Consider the following 23,335-nt stretch of genomic DNA (forward strand, 5'->3'; position numbering starts at 1 on the left):
CTTGAGAGGAGGCTTCCGAGGCCTCTTCAGAGGAGGCTTCCAGGCCTCTTGAGAGGAGGCTTCCGAGCCTCTTGAGAGGAGGCTTCCGAGCCTCTTGAGAGGAGGCTTCCGAGCCTCTTGAGAGGAGGCTTCCGAGCCTCTTGAGAGGAGGCTTCCGAGCCTCTTGAGAGGAGGCTTCCGAGCCTCTTGAGCAGGGTTGTGTTGAATCATTCTCACACGATAATGATTGGAGTTATCAATTGATAACATCTCAGGTGTGAAAAGTAGGCGAGTTTGCCTTAGCGATAACTTTTCCAATTTTGGAATCAATTGATAATAAACACAAAACTATCAATTAAATTTAAACCTTTCCAATACAAATTTAATGTCAACAATGAAGGTCATTCTGATGCTTGGCATTGTGTTTTATTGTTAGGTAGAGAAATAAGTTCAAAAAGTAACGGTAAGTGCTTAAATCGAGATACAATTGTCGAACGATTCTCACTCGCTAGCGAGTTTTTATCAATTGATAATTTGGATTTGTGATCGCATGAGAGTGTTGCTCATCCTCGATTATTTGAAAATTTGATTTTTCCCATGCCTGCTCTTGAGAGGAGGCTTCCGAGCCTCTTGAGAGGAGGCTTCCGAGCCTCTTGGGAGTAGGCTTCCGAGCCTCTTGAGAGGAGGCTTCCGAGCCTCTTGAGAGGAGGCTTCCGAGCCTCTTGAGAGGAGGCTTCCGAGCCTCTTGAGAGGAGGCCTGAGCCTCTTGAGAGGAGGCTTGAGCCTCTTGAGAGAGGCTTCGAGCCTCTTGAGAGGAGGCTTCTGAGCCTCTTGAGAGGAGGCTTGAGCCTCTTGAGAGGAGGCTTCCTGAGCCTCTTGAGGAGGAGGCTTCTGAGCCTCTTGAGGAGGAGGCTTCCAGGCCTCTTGAGAGGAGGCCTGAGCCTCTTGGGAGTAGGCTTCCAGGCCTCTTGAGAGGAGGCTTCTGAGCCTCTTGAGAGGAGGCTTGAGCCTCTTGAGAGGAGGCTTCTGAGCCTCTTGAGAGGAGGCTTCTGAGCCTCTTTGAGAGGAGGCCTGAGCCTCTTGAGAGGAGGCTTCCAGGCCTCTTGAGAGGAGGCCTGAGCCTCTTGAGAGGAGGCCTCCGAGCCTCTTGAGGAGGAGGCTTCTGAGCCTCTTGAGAGGAGGCCTGAGGCCTCTTGAGAGGAGGCTCTGAGCCTCTTGAGAGGAGGCTTCCAGCCTCTTGAGAGGAGGCTGAGGCCTCTTGAGAGGAGGCTTCCAGGAGCCTCTTGAGGAGGAGGCCTGAGCCTCTTGGAGAGGAGGCTTCCTGAGCCTCTTGAGAGGAGGCCTGAGCCTCTTGAGAGGAGGCTCTGAGGCCTCTTGAGAGGAGGCCTGAGCCTCTTGAGAGGAGGCTTCCTGAGCCTCTTGAGAGGAGGCTTCCGAGCCTCTTGAGAGGAGGCTTCTGAGCCTCTTGAGAGGAGGCCTGAGCCTCTTGAGAGGAGGCTTCTGAGCCTCTTGAGAGGAGGCTTCGAGCCTCTTGAGAGGAGGCCTGAGCCTCTTGAGAGGAGGCTTGAGGCCTCTTGAGAGGAGGCTTCTGAGCCTCTTGAGAGGAGGCTTCCTGAGCCTCTTGAGGAGGAGGCCTGAGGCCTCTTGAGAGCAGGCTTCCAGGCCTCTTGAGAGGAGGCTTCCGAGCCTCTTGAGAGGAGGCTTCCGAGCCTCTTGAGAAGAGGCTTCCAAGCCTCTTGAGAGGAGGCTTCCGAGCCTCTTGAGAGGAGACTTCCGAGCCTCTTGAGAGGAGGCTTCCGAGCTTCTTGAGAGGAGGCTTCCGAGCCTCTTGAGAGGAGGCTTCCGAGCCTCTTGAAAGGAGGCTTCCGAGCCTCTTGAGAGGAGGCTTCTGAGCCTCCGTTGCCTCTTGAAAGGAGGCTTCCGAGCCTCTTGAGGGGAGGCTTCCGAGCCTCTTGAGAGGAGGCTTCCGAGCCTCTTGAGGGGAGGCTTCCGAGCCTCTTGAGAGGAGGCTTCCGAGCCTCTTGGGAGGAGGCTTCCGAGCCTCTTGGGAGGAGGCTTCCGAGCCTCTTGAGAGGAGGCTTCCGAGCCTCTTGGGAGGAGGCTTGAGGCCTCTTGAGAGGAGGCTTCTGAGCCTCTTGAGAGGAGGCTTCCAGAGCCTCTTGGGAGGAGGCTTCCAGGCCTCTTGGGAGGAGGCTCGAGGCCTCTTGGGAGGAGGCCTGAGCCTCTTGGGAGGAGGCTTCCAGGCCTCTTGGGAGGAGGCTTCCGAGCCTCTTGAGAGGAGGCTTCCAGCCTCTTGAGAGGAGGCTTCTGAGCCTCTTGAGAGGAGGCTTCGAGCCTCTTGAGAGGAGGCTTCCGAGCCTCTTGAGAGGAGGCTTCCAGGCCTCTTGAGAGGAGGCCTGAGGCCTCTTGAAAAGAAGCCTTCGAGCTGCTTGGAAGAAGGCTTCCGAGAGGCGTAAAAGGAGGCTTCTAATCCTCTTGCAACGAAGCAACCGAGTTTTAGTGAAAAAAAAATCATTTAGTTCATTCGACGTTTTGTTCTTTCGATCTTTTGTTCCGCAGCCCTTCATACATTGTGCTGGTTGTGTCAATTGGGATTTATTGATTGCATTACATATTATGTTCAAAATAATTTTTTGAAATAGAAAATACACAATTATCCCAACTTTATCAATGAATTTTGATTGAAAATGTCTGCCATTACGCATTTTTGTCCGAGGTACCCCTTAGGGCCAGCGAAGGTACCCCCAGGGGTACATGTACCCCAGGTTGAGAATCGCTGCTTTGAGAATATGCTCCTAGAATTTGCGGACGATATCGATATTATCGTGATTGATCGCCGTGCCGTGGAAGAGGTTTTTGCGCCTTTTAAGAGGGAGACAGCGAGGATTGGACTCACGATCAATACCAACAAAACGAAGTACATGGCCGCTGGCAATCAACGTGGGTTCATTAGTGGTGGTGGTAGCGAAATGGTGCTGGATGGTGAAAAATTTGAAGTGGTAGAAGAATTTGTGTATCTTGGAACATTAGTGACGTGCGATAATGATGTTATCCGCGAGGTGAAAAGGCGTATTGCAGCTGCAAATAGGGCTTATTACGGACTTCGTAACCAGCTTTTCCCGTAGTCTGCAAACGAAAACAAAATTCGCGCTGTATACTACTCTGATTCTTCCGGTGGCTTTATACGGCCATGAGACATGAACGTTAAAGGATGCTGATCGGAGAGCTTTCGGAGTGTATATGCCCAAAACCACCCCCGTGCCTACGCCATTGACTTGATTGTGTGTTGGAGCTCAACTGGTTGAGTGTAGTTGAAGTGAATTTTTTTTCCCTGGCTGGATGGCTCAGAGAAACCCAAAAGAGAGCGAGAAGAGAACCAAAGGGCTCAAAAGTGGTCCACAAAGAGAAGCCAAAAGGGCTCGGAACGGAACTACGCCACCGAGTAGGAAGGAGGCGCAAAGTGCGCCAACATGAACAAGGTGCTGAATGCACGAAAAGCCTACCTTCCAAGTAGTACCAATAGAGGGTTTTGGTTGGACCTTGGCTAAAGTGTTTCTTCAGTGGGTACATCAGGACGTGCTCAATGCTCCACCGCACAAAAGTATCAGAGCGGTGGAAACCTTCTGACCAGCGCTGGACCAGTGCATGAAAGGTATTCCACCTTGTAATGAAAAATAGGGAGTGATGAATATTACTTATTAGGTTAGATTGCCAAATACCAAAGCCCGTGGGTTCGGTCAGTTTTTTTCCTTGGTCAAAACCACACGGAGGAGAGAATTCTACGAGAGGTTAGGCTAAACCTGCCTTCGGGAACTATCTGAGTAGATCGCGATTAAGATAGGAGCTAAATGGTCCAAAGACATAGGATTGCATAAATTTTCTCTTCAAATTAATTACATTAGACGCCAATGCTCCAAATGATCTACAACTTGGAACAAAAATCGACAAAACTTACTAAGTATCCAACTTACAGCTTAATTCACTTTTCAAACTTACTCGCGTTCCACCGTACGGTACATCGACCATGGTAATGATAATGACCGTTATGGAATGCTTTTTGCAACCAAACGTGCAAGCCCATGGTATGACTTATCTGCAAAATGCTTTTGTTTTTGGAAACAACCGACACTGCTCCAATTAGCAACAATCAACGCAAACTGGGCATCAACATGGTGTTTAGACACAGGCAATTTCTATCGGAGTAAATGGGGCTTGACCTGCGTAACACTGAACACTAACCCATTTCTCTAATTAGACGATGAATAAATGACTCTTATGGTTATTTGCTTAATTTACGATATATTTGGCAACTCTTGCTTTGTTTCGTTTAGTATCACATTTGCACTTCTTACTCCCCTTAAGTCCAGTTTTGACTGGAGAATTGTTTGGCAGAACTATCTGCTTTGAACCCATTAGATAGATAATTACAATAAATAAGACTGCGTCTCAAACGCAGTTAGTTACACATTACGCACATACACACGGATTGTTGATGCAACCTAAAAAGGAATAAATCTAACGCTTTTAGTAGATCAGGTTGTCGAACCACTGCCACATCTTATCCTTGGTTTCGTCCACCACATAGGTTAGGCATTTTCCCTTGATTCTGAAGAAAAGAGACGAAAATGAGAATACAATTGTATCGATAAAATGGCTCCAATGGGTTACTTCTTAGAACAACCCATTTTCGGGTGCTCGTGGCGGAAGCATTGTGGCTTGAGCAGGTTGAAGTAGGTGTATCCGATTTGGTTCGAAACCAGGGAGTTGGCATTCTTGAGGCAGTTGTAGAACTGCTTATCACAGTCGCAATGAGATCTAAAATAGTAGAATTATGGTAGGGTTATATTGACGAGTATATCATGCAAGCATTTTGGACAAGTGAAAATTATTCCCTGCCGTTTTAACGTTCCTTTGTCACCTTTAGATAAAAAATACCTCCGTAAAATTTTGAGATTGAACTGTTTTTCGCATTACGGGATCTATTGACAGTGCCTACAAAGCAATTTTTTTCCAGTAACCCTCTCCCAAGTAAGCACCCAGACCCACCTTGTAAAATATCCATTATTCTTCAGCCGATTGAATTGCTCCCCGGCTGCGATCGCCGCCGGGCACAGATCATGAGCCCGACAGCACGTATCCGTCATGTAGAAGAACCCGATATCGTTTTCGCTCTTGGCCTGGTTGCCATCGCCACACCAAACCGTTCCCGGATAGATGGCTTTGATGCGCTGCTTAAACTGAACGAAAAGCCCACCGACGGTGGTCTTGAACGGCCGTGAGGGGCGCTTCGTCGAGCTCCCAGCCGTTCCCAAGGAGCTCGTTGTTCCGGTGGAAGTCAGCGACGGTGTCACCTGTTCAACGAAATGGTTCGGCAGGTTGCGGATACCCTTCGGGGTGTTGATGAGGTGTGGGTGGAACCTGTGGGGAATCTTCGGACCCAGTTGCCCAGGCTTCTGCTTCTGATCCGCTTGGTAGTCGACGATGTACTTGTAGACTCCGAGCCGTTGCAACACGTCCCGGAAGAAGTCTGTAACTCGTGAGGAGATGGTTGACGTTGAGCTGGGTGAGGATCCATTGCGGGGGTCTTGTGTGTCCATAAATTACCAACCAATTCCACCAGAGAGAAACAGAAAGTGAAGTGGCTTATTTACATGCGTGGTACAGAAAAGTATTGTATTTACATATTATGTGGGTGAAGTCTAAATAAGGGTAGAGACAGTGCTGATCCACATTTCACAATGTAGACACCTTCGCCTGAGGAAAATTGGTGCGAAAGTACGATTCCGTGCCAGTTTTTTTTCTTCGTTTGTTTACGAATGCGCATGCATGAATGTATGTTACTAGAGTTACGTGATCGTGTAGGACTCCCTCGATCCAATGCCGGTCGGTGTGTTTTTGTCCGGAATCGGTCAAGCGTGGTCCAATCTGTCGGGTGCGGTAATTTGCACCCGGTGCCAATGACTTCTTGCTTACCTTCGGAGTACGGCGAGGAGTGTAGGTAATAGCTCTGCGAGTTTCCGTCGTCGTCGTAGTCATCGATCTGGACCTGGAATTTGTGTACATTGAGGGTGAGTATCAGCAGTGTCAGATTGTATTAGGCAATGATGTAGAACATTTTAAGCGCATGTTTCCCAAAATAATTAATACATCTAACAAAAATTGAGCGCGTGTAGACATGGTAAATGGCCTGTTTCAAAATTAATGAACGTGCCATCAGGACAGAGAATTATTTATTTAATTATTCTGAGTTAATGAGCGTTTCGTTTTTTAGCTAAATTATTCGAGAACAAGTCATTATGAAATTTACACAATTCAAAATTCCATTTAGTAACTTCCTTGTTCGAAAAGACAAGGTCATAGGATAGATGACCATTAGAGCAGCGGTTCTCAACCTGGGGTACATGTACCCCTGGGGGTACCTTTGCTGGCACCAGGGTGTACCTCGAACAAAAATGCGTAATGGCGAATTTATTATAAATCCAATGAAAACATATTGATAAGTTTTGGATAATTGTGTAATTTTTATTCCTAAACTTTGTATTTTACATCATATAGGGGACCTGTTCCGTTTTCCATCTCACTGAACATATATTCATCTCATCGCGAAACAAAGATATACGGCACCAATTTCGTAGCTTCTTTTTGCTAACATGCGTGCTCACTGTTGAAAAAAAAACACAAAAATAATTAACAAACCAAATACCTTTTCAATGTTTTGTTTTTCGTGAGACCAATATCGGAGCTATGAGATGAATTCCAGGAGCAGTAATCTTACAAGGCGAATGGCGAATGGTATATCAAAATATCGGAAGGACAGAGCGTTGAAGTCTTGGAAGCTTGTTTCAATAGGCTCAGAAGCCTCCTTTCAAGAGGTTCGGAAGCCTTCATTCAAGAGGCTCGAAAGCCTTCATTCAAGAGGCTTGGAAGCTTCATTTTAAGAGGTTCTGAAGCGTCCTTTCAAAAATGCTAAAAAAATCGTTTCAACACAGTCTCCTCATTTCAACAGGCTCGGATACCTTTATTGAAGAGGTTCGGAAGTCATCCTTTCTAAAGGCTTGGAAACCTCCTTTCAAGATGCTTGAAAGCTTCCTTTCAAAAGATTGGAAGCTTTTTTTTTCAAGATTCTTTGAAGCCTCCTGTCAAGAGGATTGCCAAGTAATATTCTTGGTTTTATAACGGTTTTGAAAACCACTATTTGTATTCAAGAGTTCTCACTTAACTTTTCAAAAGGACCTAAGTAACATTTTTTTCATGAATTAATTTGAATAGTGCAATCAACAGAACAACATGAAAGCTATCGATTACAGTATTCAAATCAATTCATGAAAAAAATGTTACTTAGGTCCTTTTGAAAAGTTAAGCGAGAGTTCTATAAAACCAGTATAAAACAAAAATGTTACTAGCGCTAGAGGCCTCTTTTCAAGATGCTCAGAAGCTTCCTTTCAAGAGGATTGGAAGCCTGCTTTCAAGAGCTTTGGATGCCTGCTTTCTAGAGGCTTGGAAGCATCCATTCAAGAAGCTCGGAAGTTTCCTTTCAAGAGCCTTGGAAGCCTCCTTTCAAGAGGCTTGGAGCTTCCTTTCAAAAGCCTTGGAATTCTCCTTTTAAAAGCTTAGAAGCTTTTTTTCAAGAGGCTTGGAAGCCTCCTCTCAAGGGGTTAGAAAGCCTTCTTTCAAGAGGCTTGGAAGCCTTCTTTTAAGAAGCTTGGAAGCCTCCTTTCAAGAGGCACGGAATCCTCCCTTCAAAAGGCTTGGAAGCCTCATTTCAAGAGGCTCAGAAGTCTCCTTTTAAAAAGCTCGGAAGCTTCAATAAAAGAGGTTCGGAAGTCTCAATTCCATTCAAGAGGCTCGGAAGCATCCATTCAAGAAGCTCGGAAGCCTCCTTCAAGAGGTTCAGAAGCGTTCTTCAAAAATGCTCAGAAGCCTCGTTGTAAGAGGCTCGGAAGCCTTCATTCAAGAGATTCGGAAGCATCCAATCGAGAGGCTTGGAAGGCTCCTTTCAAGAGGCTTGGAAGCCTCCTTTTAAGATTTTAGAAGTCTCCTTCCAAGAGGATCGGAAGCGTCAATTCACGAGGCTCGGAAGCCTCCTTTCAGAAGGATCAGAAGTCTCAATTCAAGAGGCTCGGAAGCATCCATTAAAGAGGTTCGGAAGCCTTCTTTTAGAATGCTCGAAGGCTGCCATTCAAGAGCCTTGGAAGGCTACTTTCAAAAGCTTGGAAGCTTCTTTTCGAGAGGCTTGGAAACCTCCTTCCAAAAGACTCGTAAGTCACCTTTCAAGAAGCTCGGAAGCAATTAGGCTTGGAAGCTTCCCCAAGTAACATTTTAAGATTTATCATGCTCTATAAGAGGTTTTCATGACCAGTTGCTAATAAAACTAATGACTCCACCAAAACCTCTTCATAACATTATTAAGATAGCTTTCCGGCTTATTGGATCAATCTACAAGAAGTTATTAAAACCGTATTAAGAGTAGTAATAAAACTGCAATAAAACATTGTATTGAATTTGTTGATACCCTATAAGAGGTTGTCGTGACCATCATAAGAGTAACAATAAAACTGTTTAAATTTCATTTTATGGATTAAATCTATTCCATTGTCCTTGTTTTTATTTCCACTAGATAAAAATATCCCCTATGTAAAGCTGATGTGTGGAAAATAATGCTTCTGATTCTACTTATGGTTGATGTTGAAAATGAAGCATTATTTAAGAAGTTCATAGTGTAGAGCTCTCCACATAGCGGTTATGATGCCTTTCTCGTGCCTTTGTAGGAGCTGAAAAGCATATAAGAAAGGTTTAAAATATCACTGATAGGTAGATAGGTCCTTAATTTTTGAATCCGTGTATACCCATTTTAAAATTTCACGTCGAACGCAATTTGTTTCGGGTACATCGGATGAGTATAGATGCCAGAAAAGTGATTTTTCTATACATTATTATTATTTTGGCCATAACTTTCAAGCCCATAGTCCGACGTAATGCGTATATTCAATAGGAAATAATGGGAATCATGAATACAACCCTCTTCAGCCAATCAGATAACAGTGAGTTATATCACGAAAAATTATGCGAAATTGAATTTCAACAATGTTTTCCTATCTCAACCTATATATCTAACCCCTGCAAAATCTTGAAATCTAATTTTCTTAAATTTTTACCGATACAATATTTTGATCGTATGCTTTCCTGAAAGGGGACGATTAGTACTAGAACCCTGTGAAAACAGATCGGAGGTTTATCTTAGTTTCATAATATTGTCATTCCTGGTATGCGTGGACCCATTATCGTTAGATTATCGAGTTAACTTACGTTAAATTATCGAACTGCAATAATAATTGAGTTGATTCATCTTTATCACAGCAAGCGATTACGTTGAACACAATTAACTTTATCAGCGATAACGATAAATTAACGATTAACATCAAGATTAGGAAGCGATCTGTTGAAAATAAGGAAGAGCTGCAGATCTTGACAAAAGTATCAATTAGTAGCCTGCCATGGGTTGGAGGATACTCTAGTATTGTGCTTCCTTTGTAAGGGGGTTCCATATATCCAATAGGTTATGGGCCCAGCACGATTCCACTGCGCATCTTCCATCTTTCGTCACTAGGCTATTGAATGCCCAAGTAACCAAAAGCTTCTTTAAGAGTACGTTTTTAGCTTAATCAGCTTCACTGAGCTGCCTAAGCGAAAAACGTACTCTTAAAGGAACTCTTGGTTACTTGGGTGCAATCCCAGCAACTGTCTAAACCCAATGCATATTCAAAACAATGCAAGCCGCGGAATGGTAGTCCGAAGCACCTTCTTTCCCCACAAAAATATCCATAAGGCCACATGGAGATCACCTAACCAAGAAACGGAAAACCAAATCGACCACGTTCTAATCGACGATAAATTCTTCTCCGACATCACGAACGTCCGTTTTGAGGTGAACCGGTCTAGGGCCGAAAACCTCATTAATAAAGACAATAAAAAAACGAACGTCCGCACTTACCGCAGTGCGAATATTGAATCCGACCACTACCTCGTTGCAGTATGCCTGCACTCAAAACTCTCGACGGTGTGCAACATGCGTCGAAGTCGGACGCCGCGGCTTAACATTGGGCGGCTACAAGACGGTAGACTAGCCCAAGAATACGCGCAGCAGCTGGAAGTGGCACTCCCAACGGAAGAGCAGCTAGGCGCAGCGTCTCTTGCAGATGGCTGGAGAGATAAACGATCCTCCATTGGTAGCACCGCAACCGCTGCACTTGGCACGGTGCCCTCGGATCAGAGAAACGACTGGTATGATGGCGATTCTGGACGAGATTGCTGCAATACCGCACGAGGGCGAACGAGGCACGATATAAACAGGCGCGGAACAGACAAAACTCGATTTTCTGGAGGAAAAAGCGTCAGCAGGAAGATCGCAACCGTGAAGAGACGGAGCAACTGTACCGCGCTAATAACAAACGAAAATTCTATGAGAAGTTGAACCGTTCACGTAAGGGCCACGTGCCACAGGACATAAACGGGAGCCTTCTTACCAACGAGCGTGAGGTGATCCAAAGGTGGCGGCAGTACTACGAAGAGCACCTGAATGGCGATGTGGCAGACGAAGATGGCGGTATGGTGATGGGCCTGGGACAACGCGTGCAGGATATAATTCTACCGGCTCCGGATCTCCAGGAAATCCAGGAGGAGATTCGCCGGCTGAAGAACAACAAAGCCCCTGGTATTGACCAACTATCAGGAGAGCTATTTAAACACGGTGGTGAGGCACTGGCTAGAGCGCTGCACTGTGTCATTACCAAGATTTGGGAGGAGGAAGTTTTGCCGCAGGAGTGGATGGAAGGTGTCGTGTGTTCCATCTACAAAAAGGGCGATAAGCTGGATTGTAGCAACTACCGCGCAATCACATTGCTGAACGCCACCTACAAGGTACTCTCCCAAATTTTATGCCGTCAACTAGCACCAATTGCAAGAGAGTTCGTGGGGCAGTACCAGGCGGGTTTTATGGGCGAACGCTCCACCACGGACCAGGTGTTCGCCATTCGCCAAGTACTGCAGAAGTGCCGCGAATACAACGTGCCCACACCAAGGATGTTATCGATCATTTAGTAATCTTCGTTCGATCATTTAGTAATTTGTCAATAGCTCATTCCAGAGGCTTATTTCAAAATGTCTTGTATGGTGGACTTTTTGTGCGAAGGATTTTCTACAACTATCTTTCACATGTCGATGTTCGAATTCCACTATTAAAGGAGTTACGGTGCTAGTTGCTATACTTATACTAAATGATAACAAAATATGTAATCATTTAGTCTAAGTTACTGCTACTAGAGCTACAGCTTCGTTATTAGTGAAATTCAAACAACGAACTGTTAGGCAGAGTTGTAGATAAACCTTTGCACTAGAAGTCCACCATACAACACATTTTGAAAATTAGCCTCTGCAATGAGTTATTGACAAACTACTAAATGATCGATAACATCCTTGGCCCACACATCATCTATTCATTGACTTCAAAGCCGCATATGATACAATCGATCGGAACCAGCTATGGCAGCTAATGAACGAACACGGATTTCCGGATAAACTGACACGGTTGATCAAAGCGACGATGGATCGGGTGATGTGCGTAGTTCGAGTTTCAGGGGCATTCTCGAGTCCCTTCGAAACCCGCAGAGGGTTACGGCAAGGTGATGGTCTTTCGTGTCTGCTATTCAACATCGCTTTGGAAGGGGTAATACGAAGAGCAGGGATTTACACGAGTGGTACGATTTTCAATAAGTCGGTCCAGCTATTTGGCTTCGCCGACGACATAGATATTATGGCACGTAACTTTGAGAAGATGGAGGAAGCCTACATCAGACTGAAGAGGGAAGCCAAGCGGATCGGACTAGTCATCAACACGTCGAAGACGAAGTACATGATAGGAAGAGGTTCAAGAGAAGACAATGTGAGCCACTCACCGCGAATTTGCATCAGTGGTGACGAAATCGAGGTGGTAGAAGAATTTGTGTACTTGGGCTCACTGGTGACTGCCGAAAATGATACCAGCAGAGAAATTCGGAGACGCATAGTGGCTGGAAATCGTACATACTTTGGACTCCGCAAGACGCTCCGATCGAATAGAGTTCGCCGCCGTACCAAACTGACAATCTACAAAACGCTAATTAGACCGGTAGTCCTTTACGGACACGAGACCTGGACGATGCTCGTGGAGGACCAACGCGCACTTGGAGTTTTCGAAAGGAAAGTGCTGCGTACCATCTATGGTGGGGTGCAGATGGCGGACGGTACGTGGAGGAGGCGAATGAACCACGAATTGCATCAGCTGTTGGGAGAACCATCCATCGTTCACACCGCGAAAATCGGACAACTGCGATGGGCCGGGCACGTAGCCAGAATGTCGGACAGTAACCCGGTGAAAATGGTTCTCGACAACGATCCGACGGGCACAAGAAGGCGAGGTGCGCAGCGGGCAAGGTGGATCGATCAGGTGGAAGATGACTTGCGGACCCTCCGTAGACTGCGTGGTTGGCGACGTGTAGCCATGGACCGAGCCGAATGGAGAAGACTCTTATATACCGCACAGGCCACTTCGGCCTTAGTCTGAATAAATAAATAAATAAATACCAGGTGTACAAAGGGCTGGATATTATTAAGCTTATACAACACGGCAGACTACGGTGGGCTGGTCACGTTGTTCGTATGCCGGAAGAACGTCAAGCGAAGATAATATTTAGTAGAGAACCCGGAAGAGGCCGCAGGCTTCGTGGAAGGCCGCGTACACGATGGCTTTTTGCAGTTGAGAGGACCTGAGGGCGCTCAATGTTCAGGGCGACTGGAAGCGATTGGCCCAGGATCGAGTCCAGTGGAGAAGGATACTCCATTCGGCGTAGGTTCATCGAAGAGCTGTAGCCCATCAAGTATCAAGTATCAAGTAAGTATATCATGAGGCTAGCACGATGCCCAGGGAAGTCGAGACAATTTCCAATCCGAAAATTTCCTAGACCGGCACCGGGAATCGAACCCAGCCACCCTCAGCATGGTCTTGCTTTGTAGCCGCGCGTCTTACCGCACGGCTAAGGAGGGCCCACGAATTCTATCATAATAATACTTAAATAGTAGTCGTTGATGATAATAACCACATCAGGTATTCGAGAGATATTGGTCTTATTTGGCCAAAAAAAAGCTATTTCAGATAAAAAACTTTGTTGGGATGTGATAGGAAAACAAAATACGGAATTCTTATTGGATGTAAGAAACAAGTTTTTCCTGCATTTCCAAAACTAACAGTTACTATTAGACTAGTCAAGTTGAAGGTACAGGATTGAAATGGAAACGCTACGGAAATCCATTTCTTGTTCTAGCGATTCCTGTAACATGAGAAATATACAAAAAGATACAAAATAGGCGAATGAAATGGGCCTGAGATCGAACCCAAGGCCTCCTGTGTATGAGCCAGAAACGATAGTTATATGACTATCAAGCACACTTTTCCGAAAACATTGGTTTTCAAATTCCAATTAACTGTAAATGACGGCACTTTTAAATATCCTGCGATATCTAACAAAACTGGTTGACCCATATATCACCCAGTAGATGTAATCCAAACTAAACAGTTTCAGAATAATGATGTTCATCCTCGAACAGCTGTGAAGAAAACGGCCACTCTCTAATGTTACAGATCCGAGGTTATATAATCAAATTGGTGGTCTCACATGTACTATCACTACTCTACGGATAAATATTTAACTTCACAATATTTCAGCATATTCGTTTCCAATCCCCGAACAACTTTGAAGAAAACGGCAATTTTCTCAATCCCCCAGATCCCAAGATATCGAAGAACTGATATCTCATATGCAGTAGCACCTCCTTGCGGATGAATTTTAAATTATTCAGTTTTTCAACATATTGGTTTCCAGTCCTCGAACAATTTTATTGCAGACGGCAATTTTCTAAATTTCACAGATCCCGAAATATCGAATTAAACTGATCTCTCATATACACTAGCTTCGCCTTATGGTCCAAGACTCGAACAACTTTATAGAAGATAGCAACTTTCCAAAACCAATAGATCCCAAAATATCAAACCAAAATGATCTCTCATGTACAGTAGCGCCACCTTGCGAATGAATTCTAAACTAATTAGCTTTTCAACATATTGATTTCCAATCTTCGAACAACTTTGTAGAAGGCAGCAACTTTCTAAATCTTACAGATTCCGAGATATCGAAGAACTGATCTCTCATATACAGTAGCGCCTCCTTGCGGGCGAATTATAAATTATTCAGTTTCTCAACGTATTGGTTTTCATTGGTACGGAAAGCCTTCATTCCGCTACCAACGATAATGGTCTGCGACTTGTAACCTTTGCTGCTACTAGAGAGATGACGATAAGCAGTACCTACTTCGCACCTAAAAATATCCGCAAACACACCTGGCAACATCTGAGTGGAGTCACTTGCTCACAGATAGACCTCGTGCTGGTTGATGGACGATATTTCTCGGATGTTATAGATATCACAAGCTTGTAGTTGCAAAAATTCGGACGTGACTCTCCAGCGTCACGAATTCTCGAAACAACAGAACGATGCGTTTCAATATGTATACAACGCGGGGCCCTCCTTAGCCGTGCGGTAAGACGCGCGGCTACAAAGCAATACCATGCTGAGGGTGGCTGGGTTCGATTCCCGGTGCCGGTCTAGGCAATTTTCGGATTGGAAATTGTCTCGACTTCCCTGGGCATAGAAGTATCATCGTGCTAGCCTCATGATATACGAATGCAAAAATGGTAACCTGGCTTAGAAACCTCGCAGTTAATAACTGTGGAAGTGCTTAATGAACACTAAGCTGCGAGGCGGCTCTGTCCCAGTGTGGGGATGTAATGCCAATAAGAAGAAGAAGAAGAAGAAGAACAACGCTTATCAGTTGAAGGAGTTGCTGAACAGAACCAACAGAAGCTAAACGAGCTGATAGGAGATGCCATCGGATCTGGCAACGTTAACATAAGACTGCGCCCGTGCCCGCCATGTGTAATGACCGAGAGGGGAATTTGCTGACAGACAAGACTATGGTGGCAGCCAGGTGGAAAGAAGATTCGAAGATTTGTTGAACGGTGGAAATAAAGATGTATTGAGGAGCTAGATGGACATAGGCGACGGTCAAGCTGTGGAACCACCAACGCTGGACGAGGTAAAGAAGGCTCTAAATGAGCTGAAACACAGTAAAGCTGCTGGGAAGGACGAGATCGCGGTCAAGCTTCTCAAACACGGAAGTGAGCAGCTGCATCAATCAATCCACCACTTCCACTTCTACTTCTTCTTCTTCTTATTGGCATTACATCCCCACACTCGCAGTTTAGTGTTAATTGATAAATTCCGGGAGTACAACTTGCAGACTTACCATCTGGTAATTGATTTCAAAGCAGCATTCGATTCAGTTAAAAGAAATGAGCTGTGGCAGATAATGTCCGAACATGGTTTTCTGGCGAAACTGATAAGACTGATACGTGCAACACTGGAAGGATCGAAATCAAGTGTTCGGATTGCAGACGAAGTGTCAACCTCGTTTGTGACCTAAGACGGATTGAAGCAGGGTGATGACACTTTCTAATTTATTTTTCAACATTACACACTTAGAATCGATTTTGCTGTTCGGTAAAAAAATTGACGAAATATTTCGGTAAACATTAAATATTACCATTTTTTCGGTAAATATAATTTGTTTTACCGTAGTTTTGTAAAACTTTACCGAACGATCCGCAAAGTTCAAATCAAATTCACGTCTTCGGTAGAAAAAAATACAATTCGTGCGGTAAAAATAAACAATTACTGAATACGGTAAGCACATCACCGAACAAAATGTAAAATGTCTGGTGAATTACCGAAATACGGTAAACTGGAATCAAATGTCAAACTGTCAGCCATTATTTTCTGAATCAGTATCTTACAGTCCATGGACTGCAGTGATCGGCGAGGAAAATTTTTTTTGTCTTTGTCGGAAGTTAAAGCTTGAAGAAGTGAAAGTAAAATTTCGTTCAGAAAATTACGTGTTTTTGAGAAAGTAAGCAAGTTAAATTTAACCATATTTAAAATGCACATTTGAAGTACGTTTCTTTTAATATTCCCATGCACAGGTTGCAGAAAACTTCACTCCCATGCAATCGACTATCATCGTTCGTGCTCCGGACCATTGCTTGCGCTATATGTTGGCGAATCTTTACATACTGGGTAGAAATCGGACTTCCGACGGCGTTTGAGATATATGATTGGTACTATTCTGGGTATCGAGACGCTGGATGGTATGATCATGCTTTATGCACGCGCTGCCTTGATGTTTTTGTTTTTTGTCCGACAATCAAGAATAAAAAAAGTGTATATATCTTTGTCACTTAGTATTGATTCATCAGAAAAAATGCAATCCGAAAATTATTGATTAAATCCTTAAAACGTAAAAATACCGAATTGGTTCAGTACAGGCGATCCAGAAATTACCGAACAGTACGGTTGTTTCTGACAGATCATCAAAAATCTGGTTACCGAACTGTACGGTATTTTTTGACAGTTCATCAAAATATTCCATTACCGAACGTTCGGTAATTGTTTGAATTACCGAACAGATTACCGTACGTTCAGCTGTTGAAAGTTCGGTAAAAAATTACAGTATACTGTAAAATATTCTAAGTGGCTCGAAGGCGCTTTTAGGAGATCTGGCGTGCAGAATAACGGCACTATCATTACACGGTCGCATATGCTCCTGAGCTTTGCGGACGACATCGACCTTATAAGAATCGATCGCAGAGCAGTAGTGGAGGCTTTTGTCCCACTGAAGAGAGAGACGGCAAGGATAGGCTTAACCATTAACTCTACCAAGACAAAGTTCTTGGTGGCAGGTAGAGATAGGGGAAGACCTAGTGGTGTTGGTGCAGAGGTAATGCTTAATGGGGATGTGTTTGAAGTTGTTGGAGAATTTGTTTACCTTGGGACACTTGTGACATGTAACAATGACGTTTCCCGTGAAGTGAAAGGACGTATTGCTGTTGCGAATAGGGCCTTTTACGGATTACCAGCTTAGGTCCCGCAACATGCATACGGAAACGAAATTTGCTTTATACAAAACACTGATTGGCCCTTTATGGACATGGACGTTAAAAGAGGCGAACCGGAGAGCTTTCGGGGTTTTCGAGCGAAAAGTGCTGCGTACAATACTCGGAGGGAAACTAGAAAATGGTGTGTGGCGCAGACGCATGAATCATAAGCTTTATCAAGTATACAAAGAAGAAAATATTGTGAATCGTCCAAGACCGACGATTATGGAGCTCTACAATACGCCAGGCATAGATGTATCGGAGCTGTGGCCAACCAGGTATCCAGGTAAGTATCTCACTTCTCACTAGAAATGATTTAAGTTACTAGTAATAGGCAAAACCATTTCGCGAAAGTGTGCCGTTCGAGGAGGAATGTAGAAGAAGAGAATGGCCAGAGGGTGGTTCGTTCCAGACAAAACCGTACGGCAAGAGTGAGAACGATAGATGATCAGGGCGAAAGTAGTGAGGATTCCGAGTAAATTGCGGTTGTAGAGAATGTGAACGTGGTAGAGAAGAAGATCACCACGGAAGTGAAATTTGCCTACGAAAAAGCCGATCCTAAGGCAACTAAGTGTCAGGTAGACACAGGCGCATCCTGCAATGTGATTTCGCGGCATCAGCTTCATAAATTGGTGGGCAGAGCAGTCGACTTGGAAGCCAGTGTAACCAAACTCAAAGGTTTTGGAGGAAATATGATTCCGTCGATTGGGGTCGTAGTGCTCCGACACCAAAGCAGTGGAAAAAGGTTTAAAGTGGCGTTTCAAGTGGTCGAACTTCCAAAGGGAGTGTTGCAGATGCCACTCTTAGGCTTCAAAACATGCGTAGCTCTGGGGATTATTAGTGTGCACGACGTACACACGTGTGAACGAGGTTTAGGAGAAGGAAAGTGCGAGAAGAACACTGAAGCGGAAGAAATTGTGAAGAGGAACGTGAACATGGAGCAATCAGCGGATGACGAAGAAATGGACGCCTTGTGGAAAGCGGTTGAAGAGGTCAACACACTGCAGAATCTCGAGATACAGGATGATTTGAAACACATCAAGAAGGAAACGGAACAGGACGAAATTTGAACAACGCTGAAGTGCTACATAATGAATGGATGGCCAAAGGACAGGAATTCGGTAACGGAGGGCGCGAAACCGTACTATCCGTTCCACAGCGAGCTGGTGATGCAAGATGGGATAATTCTGCGAGGTGAACGAATTGTGGTTCCAGCGAAAAGTCGAATGAGAGCAGTCATCAGGGCGAACAGGGTTCACTTCGAAAAGCGCGAACGGTGGTGTACTGGCCCAACATGAACGACCACATCCGGAACTACGTCAAGAAGTGTGAGGCGTGTAACAAATTCAAACCTTGTCCAGCCAATGAGCCAATGCAGAGTATACGAATACCGTCTTTTCCCTATGACATAGTGTCGATGGACCTGGCAGAAATTTCGATAGCGGCGAAGAAGTACATTCTGTTGATCACCGTCGATCACTTCTCGAATTTTTTCGACGTCGACGTAATCACCAATCAAACGACGAAGTCGCTGATTGATTGTTCGAAGCGCAATTTTAGCCGTTTCGGAATTCCCCGCCTAGTGATCACGGATTCGGCTAAACAGTTCACTAGCGAAGAGTGGATGAAATTCATGAGGGAGTACGGCATCCTGCATTCAACCAGTGCTCCATACCACCACGAAGCAAACGGGAAGGCGGAATCAGCGGTCAAGATTGGAAAGAACGTGATAAAGAGAACTCTAGAAGAAGGAAAGGATATATGGCTAGCATTTCTGGAATGACGTAACACGCCGCAGTCCGACGGGTACTCTCCAACGCAGAAGCTTATGGGCAGGAAAACCAGAGGGATTTTTCCAGTTCCGCAACACCAACTGCAAATAATGCCGGTGGATTCAAATCGAGTAAGAGATGCTAAAGAAACAAGAAAGGTGAAGTCTAAGTTCCATCACGACCGTGAAGTGCAGGAGCTGCCTAAACTTCAACTAGGACAGGAAGTGTACGTGCAGCTGAAGCCAGAGAATACTACGGAATGGACCAGAGGCAGGGTAGCTGAAGTTCTTAACGATCGGGATTACCGAGTGCAAGTAGGAGAAACGACGTATCGTAGAAACAGAAAATATCTGCGGGATGCAAACACGTCTGCATTCTGTGGATACCAGAACACTGCAGAATCGCACAACAACAATGAAGATCGCCAGGACGAAACATCCGCAGACAGCTTCCTCAGTGCGGCCAGTCGAAGAGATCAACAGGTACAAACACCAGGAGCCAATAAGTCGTCTTCAATCAAGTTCGAACCATCAGGAGAAGGCCACAGCACTCCAGCATATAAGTGCTGAACAGTATCCGTCATCAGAGGCCGATCAACAGTGCGCCCAGATACCCCCGGTCGTCCGAAGCGCACTACCCGACGTCCGCTGTGGCAGGGCGATTACGAGTTGGAGGTCTAAACAGTATGGTGAGAGCTATCTTGAAGCAAAGGAAGGTGTTATGATATTGATTTTACCCTAAATTGATTATTTTGAATTTACCTTGTATACCTATATAAATGAATAAATCTGGCATCATTGCCTGTCCTTGGATGTACATGAACTATCAAAACAGTTATAGTTTTAAAAGTTCGAACAGTTTCGTTGGAAAATTTATAAATGGAATACTGCTCAGTTGTTTGCACGAATTTGCAACAGAATTTACTCGAGTTTTATTTCGTTCAAAACAATAGAGAAGACGTCATCAGCTACAAAAAAAATACAGTTTCATTAACATCATAACAGTTTGACATTTGAATTGCCCTTGGACGATTATTAGCGTGATTAGCGTGAAAAAGGTTTTGTCTGTCTTGTATATTTGGTTTTTTGATTTTTTACGAAGTTGCGTTTTTTTTCAAGGGTCCCTCATTGTGAACAAAAGTGCAAAAAAATAATATTTTACTTATAATGCGTTTTCCGACTAGAACTCTCCAATAAAAAATGAAATGGGCCTTGATTTGATTTGTTTTACGTAAAACCTAATTTTTAAAAATCTTTTATTTATTTTTGTTATTGCCTGTTTTCCCGCTTGCAAGGCAGTGGCAACTAAATTAAAATTAATTTTTCAATGTTTCTGAACTGTTTAATGTATAACAAACATACATTTAAGTTTGATATCATGTAAACGTTGTGTTTTATTGTTGTTTTTGTAATTTATTGTTCAGATTCGTCTGCCTTATAAGGGTTAAAGACAATACTGTCGGTGTCGGAATCCAAATTTAAAAGTAGGGGGAATGACGGCTTTGGCAGGTTTTGTTCTATTATTGGCAGGGGTTTTTTTTTATGACTGACTAGGCTCAAATTTGGCCTAAACATTCTTCGCATATCAAAGAATATTGTGGCCAAGTTTCATAAAATTTGGTCGACAAAAACCCCCTGCCAATAATAGAACAAAACCTGCCAAAGCCGTCTTTCCCCCTACTCGCATTTTCAAATTTTATTATTTTAGTTTTGATGCGTCGCAGCATGCGTGAATTAATAAAAATGACAGTTGTGCGATGCTTCCGCATTGAGTGGTGTGCCCTTGAAAACGCGAGTACTTTTTAATTTGGATTCCGTGAGGATTGTCTTAAGGTGAATTCTTAAGTTGTCTTAGAGGAAGTTCCGAAGGAATTCCTGGATGAAATTCTTCGGAAATTCCAGAGGGAAATTTCTTAGATTTTTTTAATAATTCAGGATTCAGGTTGAAGGAAATCCTAAGAGAATTTCCGAAGTAATTCGTGGAGGAAGTTCCGAAGGATTTTGTGTATTTGTTTCCCGAGGATTTCTCGAAACAATCTCTGTAAGAAATTCTAGGAATTCCTGCAGGTATTTTCTAAAAAAAATCTTAAGTCATTTATGAGAAAAAGTGTCAGGAAGCTTTTCCGAAAGTTATCCTGGATGAATTTCTAAAATAATATCTAAATTAGTATTCCAGGTAGCTTTGCGATCAAAGGGTTTCCAGTTACCTTTGCGAGCAAAGGCGTAGAATTGTCAATCCGAAGATGGCGAATTCGGTTCTCGGTCTGTTCAAGGATGTTTTCGGGTGGGAAACATTCTTGACTTCCTGGACAAACTGTATCTATTGTACTTGCCACACAACATACATTTTCATGCAATGACAGGCATAGGAAAGCCTTTATGTTATAACTGAGGAAATGCAAACAGAATATTAAGTGGAAAAGCTGACCAGTTGGAATGTAGAGCAATAAATAGGAGAAGAAAGTGAATATTCCAAGAAATGTTTGAAGGAATTTCTGAAGCTGCTGAATGAAATCCTCAAGGAGCTTCAGGAATTGGAAGTTTTTGGAGAAACATTTTAAAGAATTCCTAGAGGCTTTTCCAATAAATTACTAAACAATTTCAAGATGATAAAATACAATTAAAGTTAAAAGTCGAATAAAAGTCGAATTTCAAACTGTCTGAATACGTTTAAATATATTATTTGCATAATTTGAAATGAAAAGCTTGGGAGCTCTGTTCTACTTAAGAAGAACACGGAAAGGGAATCTGACAATCGTTGGTGGAGTAAATTACCGAATTAAAGGAACTTAAGAATTAGCTCTGGAAGTGGAAATTGCAGAAAAATACCTGCTGGGTCAAGCAACTTAAATTGTAATTTAAGTGTTAACAAATCTCTCCTGCGAATTTGGACTTGTTATTTGATCACTTGTATCTGTCTTCACTCACTTTGTTTTTACTTACAAAATTGCGTAAATGATGCACAAAAATAGCCTGGATAAGCCAGTTTCAAAAGAGGGTAGATGAAGTGATGGAGTTTGTTAAACTTTCACATACCACAACGTTCTGCACCGGACTTTCATTCGGCTTAAAATCTGCATGCTGCATCTGCTCACTGAACAGCAACTCTAGATCCAAATTCTCGTCCAGACCCATGAAATCACTAATCGGAATATGATCCGGTTCCAAAAACGTAAAATTCTTCGTCCCAAAATGCTTCATCTTCACTATCACCGTACTGATGCCAACGCTGTCCGCTTCATTTTCCGTCGTTGCATTCCCATGCTCAATTTCAGTAAAGTTCTCCAGCACTGGAGTTGAAGATTCACCGGAATCTAACTCCTGACTTGGGGTGGCTTCATTTTCTTCGAACTTCGTCACTTTTTGAAACCTTCGCACCGGATCGTTGTGCACTACCGAAAGCAAGGAACCCAGCACAATCATCACCGTCAGTATAATGTTTTCCACCATTATCGGACTCGAGGGCATTCTGGCGCCAAACTAAACGCTACTAAACCTTTGTCAAACTGAACAACTGGCTTAAGAGCTTTCTTCATGCTTGTCTCCGCGCTCAAATGATCATATTCTGCCCTTTTCCAACACACCTTTTTAATTCGCGAGATTCTTTGTAACACACAGCTTCCAATCAGTGGAACTATTTCACCGGAACGAATGCACTCTTCCGATCGAGCTCAACGGTGGCTGCTGAATGTCTTGATGGCAGAAAATTCTTTGCAATCGCAACGTTTCTCAGCAGGTGCACCGCGTGGGACCAGCCAACGAACTTTTGTTGTTGAAGTATCCTTGACTCTGTGCCGCTCAGCAAATCCGCACAGGCGAACTATTCTTACACGTTCTTCGTTCGATATCCACAGCATCCAACTCCAGCTCAACAATGGAACTAATAAATCAATTATTTATTAAAAAGCTTTGCGATGACGAAGACGATGATGATGATGTTGCTTCTTCAAATGGATCCAAGCTGCATGCGGTAGAATGGAGCCACCGGATTTAATTCACCGAAAAACGTGCACTGGCAGTTGGATTTCCGCGTGAGAATTACGCAGAGCTCCACAAGTGCGGAAAAATGCAGAACAATATCGATGATAGCGATCGCGGCGGGTCAATTACTGCTTTTTTTTGTTTCTAAGCCTGATCAAAGCAAACCGTTTCGGATGGTGGCTCAAAATGGACTAATGCGCCTACTAAGTATCGACCGACGATGGATGGGGTGGAAAATTATTCGGAATCGAGACGCTACTATGGTTAGGGTTTTCAGCGTTTCGATTCGAGCGTGGAGCATGGCCTTCTGCGAGGTTTCGCCTGCCTGGTCTGCGAGTGAAATGGGTGCCTTGATAAAGTAAAACTAACCTACTCTACAGCTGTTGTGGTGCGTTTGTTATTGTGTTTTGTCGAATTGTAGTTAGGTGAACAGGTTCTTTTTTCTCGGTGGAAGCTTATTTAGGCGGTTGTTCGAGAGAATGGCATTATCAAGTTTGTTTAGAGTTTTTAGTCAGAGCATCTTCTTG

General features: G+C 43.9%; 1 protein-coding gene across 2 annotated transcripts; it reads right to left on the reverse strand.

Annotated features, from left to right (window-relative positions):
• Window positions 1-4,258: 4,258 nt before the first annotated feature.
• On the reverse strand, window positions 4,259-23,107 carry LOC134213525 (uncharacterized). Of its 2 annotated transcripts, none has more exons than XM_062692668.1 (5): window positions 21,864-23,107; window positions 5,953-6,025; window positions 5,026-5,506; window positions 4,648-4,794; window positions 4,259-4,585 (listed from the first exon to the last, which is right to left on the reverse strand). In XM_062692668.1, exons 1-5 carry the CDS (start codon window positions 22,293-22,295, stop codon window positions 4,504-4,506), a joined length of 1,215 nt encoding a protein of 404 aa, XP_062548652.1. In that variant the 5' UTR covers window positions 22,296-23,107; the 3' UTR covers window positions 4,259-4,503. The 2 variants fall into 2 exon arrangements, with proteins under 2 accessions (XP_062548652.1, XP_062548643.1); XM_062692659.1 differs by having other exon boundaries at window positions 5,026-5,563; window positions 21,864-23,103.
• Between the last annotated feature and the right edge of the window lie 228 nt (window positions 23,108-23,335).

This window comes from Armigeres subalbatus, chromosome 1, assembly GCF_024139115.2.
Source record: "Armigeres subalbatus isolate Guangzhou_Male chromosome 1, GZ_Asu_2, whole genome shotgun sequence".
Lineage (NCBI taxonomy): Eukaryota > Metazoa > Arthropoda > Insecta > Diptera > Culicidae > Armigeres > Armigeres subalbatus.